Source organism: Orbicella faveolata, unplaced genomic scaffold, assembly GCF_042242905.1.
Source record: "Orbicella faveolata isolate gen_17 unplaced genomic scaffold, um_ofav_v1 contig_1, whole genome shotgun sequence".
Taxonomy (NCBI): Eukaryota; Metazoa; Cnidaria; class Anthozoa; order Scleractinia; family Merulinidae; genus Orbicella; species Orbicella faveolata.
Window position 1 is genome coordinate 36,623,671 of NW_028301536.1, and position 12,145 is coordinate 36,635,815.

The 12,145-nt window shown below is 39.1% G+C and overlaps 1 protein-coding gene across 2 annotated transcripts; it reads left to right on the forward strand.

The window, feature by feature from the left end:
• The first annotated feature begins 1,947 nt into the window (after positions 1 to 1,947).
• LOC110045018 (uncharacterized) lies at positions 1,948 to 11,269 on the forward strand. Of its 2 annotated transcripts, XM_020750604.2 has the most exons (10): positions 1,948 to 2,089; positions 2,310 to 2,585; positions 4,114 to 4,509; positions 4,757 to 4,908; positions 5,724 to 5,901; positions 6,428 to 6,513; positions 7,053 to 7,296; positions 9,363 to 9,492; positions 10,428 to 10,485; positions 10,825 to 11,269. In XM_020750604.2, the coding sequence occupies exons 1-10, from the start codon at positions 1,963 to 1,965 to the stop codon at positions 11,014 to 11,016; spliced, it is 1,839 nt and encodes a 612-aa protein (XP_020606263.2). In that variant the 5' UTR covers positions 1,948 to 1,962; the 3' UTR covers positions 11,017 to 11,269. The 2 variants fall into 2 exon arrangements, with proteins under 2 accessions (XP_020606263.2, XP_089130752.1); XM_089274626.1 differs by lacking the exon at positions 10,825 to 11,269 and having other exon boundaries at positions 10,428 to 10,818.
• Positions 11,270 to 12,145: the final 876 nt, after the last annotated feature.

The window sequence follows — 12,145 nt, forward strand, 5'->3', positions numbered from 1 at the left end:
TAGTAACTTTGTTTTTTTGTTGTTGTTGTTGCTTTTGTTTTGTTTGTTTTTTTTGCAGCCCTAATAGGAGAGTAATAGAATTCTGTTCGTGTACTAATGCAAATGCTACAATCTGATCGGCTGAGCTACTCTGCACTATCAGCCAATAGTATAATTCTACTAGTAATCTCGTACCCAGATCTCACTCTGTTTGACGCTGAAAAGTGAGATCTCCCTTCCACCTGGCCGTGGGAGATCTGGGTTCCGGATTACGGTATTCTACTACTGTATACCATGAATGCAAATGCTACAGTATTGCCGCTTTTCATGTGACGTCATCATTTTCCAAAATAAGAAATAACCAATCCTGAAGTTTTAGTTTCATCATATGTAAGACCCTTTAATAACTTGATGTTTTGCAACGTTTAAGCTCGACAGGGTTGTTCATTATGTAACTGAGCATGTCTGAATTTCCAAGTTTATGCGTTGTGTGACATTAAAATGGCGGCCCGATAAGGCTCTCAAGAAGGTCAAAAGATGAGTTATTGCTCAAGTTTTTGCTAACTAAACAGTTGTTGCTCTATAAAAAGTGTTTATTTCAATGTTTCGGAGCTCTAGAGTAATAACATTTCGTTTCAATGGCAAAACGCGGTGACAGATGTTTCTGTTACTTTACGGCCGCCATGTTTGTGTCCCTCCGAGGGGCACAAACATGGCGACTCCATACAAAGCTCTATGAATTTGAGTAAAACACTTCTCCGAATAACAGGAGAATGAAAAACCGCACATACCTAAATCTTGGCGAGGTTGTTTATACATCAATCATCTTTCATATCCCAGCTTCTTGACTTAATTCATTGAATGGTCATGGTTTTTATTTCTGATGGCGTGACACTCCAAACCAGCCATAATTGGGTGAGCTCCTCGCATACTCTCAGCCATTAGAATGCAGTGACTATCAGTCGTCAACGAAATCGCGATGTTTTTACATTTTCGCAAGGTTTTGGAGGAATGTTTGATTTAGACGCAAATGTATAACGAAATTCCTGAGAAGACTAAAGGAAAGACATAAACGGTTTCTTGACTTTAAAAACTTGAAATTATTGAAAACATGGGTGCGCGCGCGTAAACAACTACAAATTTCCAGTGACAAAATTCAGTCCGTGCAATTTTGTAAAAGCGGGAAGTCAGGAGCTCATCATGGTGATGCTTCTGGTGAAGTTTAATGATACGCAAAGAAATCATTGGAAACCGTTTTTTGCGTTTATTTCAGTTAGAATTCTACTAAAGCAATTAAATTATCGTCAACTATCACCATAGAAATCTCGAGCTCATAATCTAATTGTTAATTATATTAGTGTTTAGTGGTTATGGTAGCGTTTTCTCGTTTCTCCTATGTGTCGAGGAAGATTAGAAATATCACTGCTTAATTCAATTACTAAGGACACTCGAAAAAAGGAAATTGACCCTCATTCTTCTTTATGTGTGGAGAAATAAAATAATGGGAAATCATTATCTGAAAGAAAATTAGCTTGTGTACGTGTAGCTGGCAGACTTGGAGAAGGACTGTCGAGAAAGAGAGAAACAAGGCAGGGTAGAAGACGTGGAATGTAGAGGCGGCGGCACAAAACAGAGAGTGTTGGGCAGAAAATGTGATGGCCTTATGCGCCTACTGGCGCCTCGAGAACTGATGATGACGTGTAGCTGGCGAGATTTCGAGCGCAAGAGGCAATAAAATGGCGGTTCCACTGCCAAAAGTCACTCGCTCGCGAATCCTGCCAGCTTTGTCAGCCGGCACATAAGAAAATGTGGCATCATCAACTATCACCTATCATAGAAATTAGCATTTGTATGAATCTTCATTGAGAGGCTGTCGCAAATGACGCAGCCTTGATCCCAGTTTCTCTCTACGTTTCCTTCAGAGAGGGCCTGGGATATTTTTTGGCAAAAGTCCGCTGTCCTACTGCTGTCCTCCCTGGGGAAATGAGTGGTTCCAAAGCAACTTCCGGTCACTTCCGGGTTATGGCGGTGTATTTGAGTTTCCTTATCGTCATCCAGTCTCTAATTTCGCTGTTGTACGTGACAGGGACTGAGCAAGCCATCCTTTCAGGTATGATATATTCAAATGCAAAGCGTTCGTCTAACTCATGGTAATTGTTGCAATTGAAGAAGAAAACAGAACAAACTAGTCAAGATTTTTTTGTAGAGCTATCAACTCGATTGAATTAATCGTCGTTCTTCAAGGATTATGAATCGTTTTGCTTTTGCTTGCTTTCTTTTCTACTTGTAATCTCTCTTCTGAATGTAACCAGGCTTATTCTTAATTTAAGTGAGAACTCCGGTGGTATATGTCGTAGCTGGAAAATCATTTTCTTTGGATTGCAATGTTAATGGAACTTTCCTCTTGGCCAGTCGAGTTTCTTGGAAACACGAAGGGAAGTGGCTCCACAATCAGGCACAACAGTCAGGGACAAAGGTGCAGCTGATTCTCAACAAAATTAGACTTCAAGACGATGGCATTTATCAGTGCAGTGTTTACAATTTCTCTGGTCTTAGTCCAAACGACGATATTCCAAACGACGTAAATGTGACCATGGTAGTTGTAGGTAAGCTTAATCAATAATTATAATGAGATACGAGAATAACTTTTTATGCAGCGGCGTTGATGAAGGAAGTAAAACAAACTTAACGTAGCAGTGAGGTGACACTGGATTCAAAAAGAGGTTAGGAAGAGGAGGGAGGAAGGGATGTACAAGTATATTATGCATGGAGCCTGAACTTTTTCACTTGTCTTTTCTCGACTGATCCCAATTATGTTTTCAGACCTGTGCATACGTGTTTTAAAGCCTTATGTGCCTTATGGCATAAAGAGATATAGGATAGGAATAGCATACGTGTTTGGGTGGCTTTCAATACTCTGCAAGCCCATTGTCTCTGTATCAAAAATGGTTTTTACAATAACTGTCTAATTTCTCGCACGCTGATTGGCTCATTTTTATCATCAATAAGAGCACAGACGGATAAAATTTATGCAAGCTTTCAAGATCAACTGTCAGCTGTCAAACTGTCAACTTTTTAACCAAATTGATATTTGATTGACTTTTTTAAGCAGCCAATCAAAAAGCGAGAAACTTTGCACGCTTGTTTACGGCAAGTTTATGGCATCTTTTCCCCTCATTTATTCCCAGTATTTGACCATTTTGGCCTGGGGTCTTGTTATTGTAAAAAAACAAATTGACATCAGTTTTTTATGCATCTGTCCTCTTATTGATGATAAAGTACATCATAACATTGTCAAAGTGTACTGTAGAACCACTTGTCTGTGGCTCGTGGTTCCACAGCCACTTTGACAATGTTATGACACAATTTATCATCAATAAGAAGACAGACGCATAAAAAACTGACGTCAGTTTGTTAATTAAGTAACTGGTTGTTTGGCTGGGTGTTAGACATTCACATGTGATAGGTCAATATAAAATAGAACTGTCTGCTAACAACCTACATATTATACATATATTTGACTGTGTTTTTCCAGAAAATATCCATACCACCACAGAAGGATTTTTATATTGGACCCTCCTCTCCACTAATTTCATACTTCCCCTTTAAAATTTTGGCTTTTGAAACCTCCTTTCTTTTCAAAGTGTGGCTTTTGAAACTCCCTTTCACCTTTCCCCTTCGGATTTCTTCAAACCTTCTTTGGGGTGGGTATGGATATTTTTCTGGACTGTGCAAATTACTCTATGTACATCTGAAACCTAATTTTCGTTAATCGCAAACCACACATATCACAAGCCACCCAGTGAACCCTTGTTTTTAGAAGACTTGGAACCTGGAAGAGAGCGCAACTGATTGCAGAAGTTGCTCCAGAGTTCTTTTAGTGTTCTATCAGTAAGACTGTAGCCACATCTCTGGCCTCTCATTTGTGAAAATTAAGTCAGTCGGTACATGGAGCTCACTGTTCAGCTTTCTCCCTGGCTGTATGGCATGAGTTGCAGAAATGCTAGAAAAAAGATGCATATAGGAAACTTGATAGGGTTTTCCTCAGATTTCTCCAGCAACTTACATGTAGTGAATAGTAACTTCAGTATCAGAGTACAATATTCCACATGTGTAGATTTCTTCTTTCTGCAGATGCTGTCAGTAAACCAGTGTGCATATCAAATGGATTAATGCCTCCTAAAATTTCACTCATTTGGAATGCTGTAGATGACTACCAAAGCAGTTTTCAATTCACCTACAATGTCCTCTACTGTTACAAAGCAAATCCAAACAACAAATTTTGTTTGGATCCACCTTTTGGTTACAACACTTCTAAAGATTGCACTGGTCTGTCTGTCAACTCCAGTTCAAGAATTGGGAGCAATGTCTTAGAGTGTAATGTTACTTCCCTTTTCAAGAGATTGGTTCCAAGCCTGTTTGATTTCCATGCTCCGGTAACCATTCCTATAATCATCTTCAGTATAAACATTGGAAATATTCAAAGTGATGGTTATAGCACTTTCAAAGCTTGTGATCCAAGAATGTTAGGTATTGAATTAATATCATAAAATGTACTTTTATTAGAAATCTAATTCAATCTGTATTTCCTCTAACTTGTAACATAGCTAATGAGTTGTAACTCGAGCTAAATTGAGTTCTTGAATTTGTGAACCACTGTTAGTAATATAATCTGTTCCACAAGTCTAATAGTAACCATAGCTTGAGTTTACTAGGTCTGTAGCAGTGTTGTCCAGTGTTACACTCATTCATAATTGGAATACGTCTTTTTCATCAGTGAAGTGTACAAAACCAGAGAATGTACGTGTGGATAACTCAAAAAGGAGGACGCTATCACTGATTTGGGATAGACCCAGGAATATGGGGGACTACAAACTTACCTTGATGTATAAAATATTGCAAACTGCTGATGGGTCTAATAACACAAAGGTAAGCAGGGCTTGAAAAAAACTTGAATTTGAGGTTGCCCTTCAGACAAGCAGCTTTCAAGTTTTGCTTGCCATGGGCAAGTCTTGGTTTGCTTTTACAAGTATTGATTTAGTTGGCAGAGGACATGCTTAGGCTATTGCCTATGGACAACTGAGAACAAAAAAACTACTAGTCCCAGACGACGGGATGGCACATTTTTTAGCTCTTGTGAAATATGATTGAGATAAAATGAATAGATCGGAGTGGGATTTTCTTGCTACCATATGTAATGCCCCTCTCTAATAACACTCTTATGGACTCAGTGTTTGTAAAACTGGACTTTGGTTTAGATAACAATAAAACATTTATTTAGTAGACTTTTCATGTAGAGAACAGCTTGGATCACAAATAATCTTGAGGGAGGTACACAAAAAAGGTGCAATCACCAACCAAAACATATTTTATTAAGGAAACTATGATTAAAAAAAAAATTGTTCAAATGCTGCTGTTTATCAATGCACTAGTCCTATAGCTACACCTAGCTAGTTCACAGGCATGCCACTTAAAATGAAAGAAACTAATATGTCCACTAGACATAATAGGCTTAAAAATCCCAGCTGGAGGGAGGCTGAGACCATTTGGCTATTTACAAGGCTTGCATGACCAAGGAGTCAAACTAGGGTCTTTCAAGAAACAACTGCAGCCAGGTGGTCAGATTGCGACTTGAACCTGTGACCTCCAGATTTCAAGACCAGGGCCCTAACCACTCGGCCACACCACCTCCTACATGAAACCTCAGAAATGTAAAGTAATTACTGATAATGTGTTGTAATCAGTCCACAGAATTTTGGAGCAGAGATCGAAAACGTCAGTTTGACATAAGCTATGATATCACTGGTCTTCACCCATATACCATGTACCACATCTACATTGCTTGTTCAGTTAATTCTGCTCACAACACTGGCAATCTTGGGGAATTCATCGGCCCTTTCTCAGCCAGGACTGCAGAAGAAGGTATAGTACAAAGCTTAAATAAGCCTCTCTCTGCATGTTATAGCTTCCTTTACAGCTGATTTATTCTGATTTGTTTGAATTGTCCACTAACACATGGGAAGGTTGTGCTGAACATGCATGTACATGTATTCACCTCTTGGAATTTGATTGGTCACAGGGGTAGATCCAGAAAATTAAGATAGTGGGGCCAAAGAAATTGTGGCCAAGCACAGGCAACCAGCCCACCCAAACTGAATGAAAAATTCCAATCTATAGATGGTTGATCATTTTTTTTTGAAAGTACAAGTGAAGAAGGGGCAGGGAGTTGCCTCCTGGCGCTACCCCTAAATCTACCCGGGCTGGGTCACAACAAAGAGAACCCAACAGAGAATTATTAAAATGTTTTCAAGTGGTGTGGCAAACATCACTTTCAAGAACCTTGCAAAAGCAGTGCAGTTTCAGTACAAAATTATGTAGTTGTCAGAAGTTAATTGAAAACACTTCAGTCAATTCCTCTGACTAATTCTTGTTCTAAATTGTGTAACAGAACCAAGCCATTCACCTACAATTTATAAAAACCTGACTTCCACCATATTATATGGGGAATACAGGAATGTGAATCTTCAATGGAAGGTATGTGAATGTGTGGAAAACTGACATACATTTTACAGAGTTAACCAGTTTCTGCTACTGTGGAGACCTATGCCGATCCTAGGTTGACACACCATTAGTTTGAATTGTGGATGTAAACAAGTGATCAGGTCTTGATAAATTTGATGAGCCCATGTGATTCAGTGAAGTACATGTAATTCCGGGTGCTGACTATTTCCTGCCAATTCCTGTTATCAGTTAAGGACATTACTTCACAGTTGTATGCAAGTTATTTTTACGTTCGTCTTATTGTCATTTATCCACTGTTTCTTCATTCTTTTTCTTCTTCTCATTTTTACGCTGGGATTTAATTTTTTATAATAATAATTAATTTTGTTTTGAATATTGAGAATTAACAAGCACGATGCATATATACATATTAAATGACTTATCATTTTGCAACAACATCAGTGACAATAATTGTTTCTCCACATGCTGTCCATCACACTCAGTGCAACTGTCAGTCAGTTCTTTGTCATCTGTCCTTCACTGAACAGTTGTAATGTTGTTTTATTTGACAGCTTCCTGACAACAAAACTTGGAACGGAATAATCACTCGCATTGTGCTTTGTTACCGGAAGGCAAACAGTAGCATGTCAATAGACGCTGGTTGTGTGGTGGTGCTGAGTAATGTATCCATGACAACAGGCAACTTGACTAACTTACACTTGAATGAGAGTTATTTCGTAGTTGCACAGATGTGTACACGTGCAGGTTGTGGTCCTCAGAGTGATTCCATTCTTATCGCCCGACAAGACTTACCAGGTTTGTTTGATCTTGAATAGGATTGCCTCCAACGCAAATCCTCTTTGAGCTGGTGATGCAAGTTGTTTTAGAGCGATGAGATCCATGCATTTATTAGCAAATTCGAGAAAGCCATGTTGTGAGGTTATAATATTATTGCAACACCTTTTAGATCTATTCAGTTGGGGAACTGACTCACTAGTCAAAAATAGACCAAGCTTTGTATGGTTTTGAAAAGTTTCAAATCATGCAATGATCACAGGACATTCAACTGGCTTGATTTTACCAGTATCCAGCAAATGTCAAGAACCACTCAGAAGCAAGGATGACTGTATTTAACAAGAAAGGAATGGAATGTAAGATTTATAGACTCAAGAATAAGAAGGTTGGCTAGGGTTTTAAAAAATGTCACACCAAGATGCTTGCAGCATGAATTTATGTCCGTCATTGATTACTTCTTTTAACAGTTTTGTGTGCGTTTGTAGCCGCTCTATTATACACTGCACGTGTTCTCTCATTAAGAAACCCACATGCTTTTTGTTGTGTTTCCTTGATGTATTGATCCCAGTTCACTTGTATGGCTAGCTCCTTGAGCAAATAAGATTAACCAATCAGGTAAGTGGGCAGTACAGGGCTATTTTACTCGTTCAGTATTGCCTGCTGTATCCCGCAAAAAAACAGCTTCCTGTATGCCATATATATATAATAAATACTTAATTGACTAACCTTGATCGGTCACGATGGCTAGATATTGGCCTTGATCATAATATTATTTGCGTGTGTACAGTTTACATTTTTATAGTTTATTTATTTCCATAAAAGATCACAAAATTACAATTTACACTACCCACATATAGTGAGAGCTAGTTGAAGCAGGCATTGTAATAAATAAATAAATTTATTTATTTATTTATTCATTTATTAATACTTTAGGTCACAATTAAAAGAATGAATGGAATTGTAGGAGGCAGTGTGGCTGAGTGGTTTAGGGTGCTGGTGTTGTAATCCGGAGGTCCCAGGTTCAAGGCCTGACCACCCTGCCACTCTAGCTAGTGGGATTTGTTTCTCGGTGGTCCCGAGTTGAAATCCTCGGCCACGCTTGTAAATAGCCAACTGGTTTGCCTCTGGCCAGTTGTGATTCTTAACAATGTTATGTTCAATTTGAATTATTTGTTTCAGTTGTTTGCTCGGCCCCACTAGCACTTGCGCTATAACACTGCCGAGGGTAAATAAAGGTTATATATATATTTTATATTTTTTACATAAAATTAGCAAAATACTTAAACAAGTACAATGAGTCAGACTAGTGATAAATAGGACTAATGATGAAAGGAATTGTGAAAAGGACAAGCTTTACAATACAATCATGAAGTACAGTACTTAATTATGGGAATTCAATTTCAAGACTAGGCAGTAGGCGTCAACATTATCAACCTCAATCCCAAGCACTGTGAGGAGCAAGTTATATACTTCACTGCAATTGTTGCCATATTATTGTATCCAGCCATCGTGACTGATCAAGCTTAGTTGTACCAGTTAACCCTTTCGCCACGGAAGAGCACTTAACATGTGCTTGTGCCGTCACTATTTGAATCAAATCTGGCAGATTTTGATGAAGTTTTCGTAGCAAAATGATCTTGGAAGCACAAAATTGTGCCCTCCCCTCCCCCCCCCCCCCCCCCCCCCATAAATGATATGGATCACCACGCCTGGAAGTTTTGGAACTTTTTTCTACAATAATTGCGCGGCCTGTGCTGCTTTTGTTACTTATAACCTACTCATTGAGAGAGCTATAACAAAAAAGCTATAGTTTGGGGTATACCTAATATTTATGAAGATGTGGGCTGTTTTAAACTCTTTCGTTCTCTCCTTTCACACCATCGTTTGTCAATGCTATCACTTTATTAGTGATTGTTGATGCGATTTTTTGCTTGCCCAGATCTACAGCTTTCAAATGGTATATAAATGGGTATAGTGGTTCTATTAATTGGATTGGTAAAAGCCCCGCAAAAAAGGGTCAACGAAATTGTCTCATTTTTTGGTTCATTTCTGACATACTTGTTCTGAATTTCTCTTACTGTTTCCAGCTGGAACTCCTGAGCCTCGTGCAAAGACACAAGGATATTTCTACATTATCATTGGTGTCGCGTTTGGAGTGCTTCTAATTTGTATTGCTTGTGCTTTTCTGGTGGCCTGGTATTGGTCAAAGAAACTGAGGTAAATCTTACCAACAACCCACTTACAATTGTTAGGGGAAGTTTTGGTCTTCATGCAACCTTTGCTCGACACTGACTCGGTTGGCGTTGATCAACATTAGGGACCTGACGGCGATCACCCGGCAAGGACGACGCCTATTAAAAAGTATGTTTATATTTTACTTTGGAGTTTCGCATTTATTTAGATCTATCCAGTGTATCTGTCGGTATTAAAAGTTGCCCCCGCTGAATATGCTACGAATGCGTTCAGTTCCGAATAGAAATACGAAACATTAGCCGCAGTGAGTTCCGTTGTCAAAAAACTTGGAAACTGGTCATTCCCCGTTGTTGACTTGGTGAGGACGACAAAGAAATGTACCAAGAATTATAATGTACGTGCATAGCCATTGTTCCGCTCTTTAAATCTTTTGTTTGGTGACGTTCTCGTTGCCGTTACCGTCGTGTTTAGCGTAAGGCATTGGCAACCAGAACGCCACCAAACAAAAGGTTTAATGAGCAAACCAATAGCTGTGCACTTGCGTTACATTTCTCAGTCGTCTCGTGTAAAACGACGTGAAATGATTAAGTTATGCGTATTTTGGAGAACTCGAACGACGGCGGCTAATTTTTCTTATTTTTATTTGAATTGAACCCTGGCGTTACATATTTAGCTTGAGCAAGTTCTGAAACCAATAGGCGCACTGAACAGATCTAGACAATTGTGAAATTCGAAGGTAAAATAATTTATAAATTCATTTTTTACTAGACGTTGTCCTCGGGGTCGCCTCATCTTCGCTTAAGCTCTGTATATATCGGTTTGATCTAACCTTGTTGTCGGGTGCCGACAATTTTTGTATACATCTGACTGATGAAATATAACCCGGATCTGATACGCTGTAACTTCAAAGGTGTTTAAATTGCTCACCGAGCTAACTGTTTGGGAACTTTCTCCAACAGAAAACGTAGAAAGCAAGAGAAAATGAAACCCTTAATGGACGTTATTGGAAAACTGAGTGTAAGTATGAGGTCTGACAAAGATCTAAGTTTAAAATTTGGTCTAGCTTTACTGAGTAAAATTGTCAATTTTTTCGGCTCCTTCTTTGGTCGTGTGGAAAAAGAAATTAGGCGAGCGGTGCTAGCCGAGAGTGGTCTGGGGCAGGAAGAAAAAAAGGCGGCTCGCCCTCGCCGGGAGCCTGTGAACAGGTTACTGCTGGCGTAATTCCAAAGCACGAGTCATGTTAACTCGCTCGAGGTAAATCTATATTTCAGACTGGGAATCATCCCTTTCTTTATGGACTAAGGCTAGTTGGAAGATTACTTATAAGGAACTATGGGTTTTCTTTTGCCAATATAGCCTCCTTATATGTACGAGAGTGCAAATGAGCCGTCAAAGAGAGAGGACAGCGGCGATTATGATGAGACTATAGCACCCCTGCTTAGTGGTGACAACGACTATGTAAAGATGAAAGCTTGTCAGCTTGAATCGCCACTACTGACAAGACCAGAACACGATCGAGCTGATCTTCAACGCTCTAGTGAAGTTTGATATGGAGCTGAATGTCAGTTGTTGTAAAGCAGTTGTTTTGGCAGTCCCGCCTTAAGTCATTACCACCGGGCAACTGCCTCACGTCAAATGCGGTTTCCTGGGACGATGGCCTCTCGAAGCCTCAATTGTAATAAAATAATAAAATGAATAAATCACTTTATTTAAGTGTCGAAGTGTTTAGCACCACTGTACTAATGGAGGACACTGAAAGAAGCAAACAAATATTGTAAATTAAACAGAAATTCCTACACTAGTTCCTTGACTTGCTGTGCAGACTTGCTTCAAGTGTGTAGGGGTGGTGGTACTACCCACGGGCATTTTGTACTCTCCCCAGTTTCGCTGGCATCAAGAGACCAAGATAGCGGCCCGTCGAACTCAGTGATCGACATCTACAATCTCACGGAAAAATAGGGGACTGTGAACAGTCTATCCTCCGATAGACAATAAGTGATAACCAACAAAATGGGAGAATAATTCGGCATATATAAAGATCAATGTTCTTGACAGTTTTTCACCCTACAATGCTGCTTTTAGAGAGATATTTTTTTAGATTGCAAAGAGCCTTAATGTCTTTTACTTTTGCGGAGCCGCTTAATTCAAACGAAAGTTTCACGATATACACCGGAGAGAGGGTGCAAAATCAAAAACAGGTAAATATATTCTATGGGCTGGCGGCCGAGAAAATAGTTGGATACTGTAAATAGAAGAATGCGAGCCATACGATATTTATGGTAGACGCTTTGTGAAAGGAACTCATTGTAAATGCAGATAATTTTATACCTTGTTCTGTGAGACAATTTTTTCTGTAATGGCGGTTTTGCACGGCAGCCATGTTGTATGGCAGGAACAATGAAAATGTTTTGCATTAGAGAGAACATTTTTACCCATAGGAAAAAGAACCTACTGTTCTTGCCACGCAATATGGCTGCCGTGCAAAACCTCTATAATCATTGAAATAAATGCTCTCTTTATAAAATGCTTCATGATTTGGTTAATCGCACAAGTATAGTCAAGAGTCATAATCTCTTGGTATAATTTACTCGTAGTAAAACAATAGCTCTTTTCACGGTGAACTTTTCTCGTTTGTAAATAATCCAACATATATGTGAGGCAATTTCGGGTAACTATC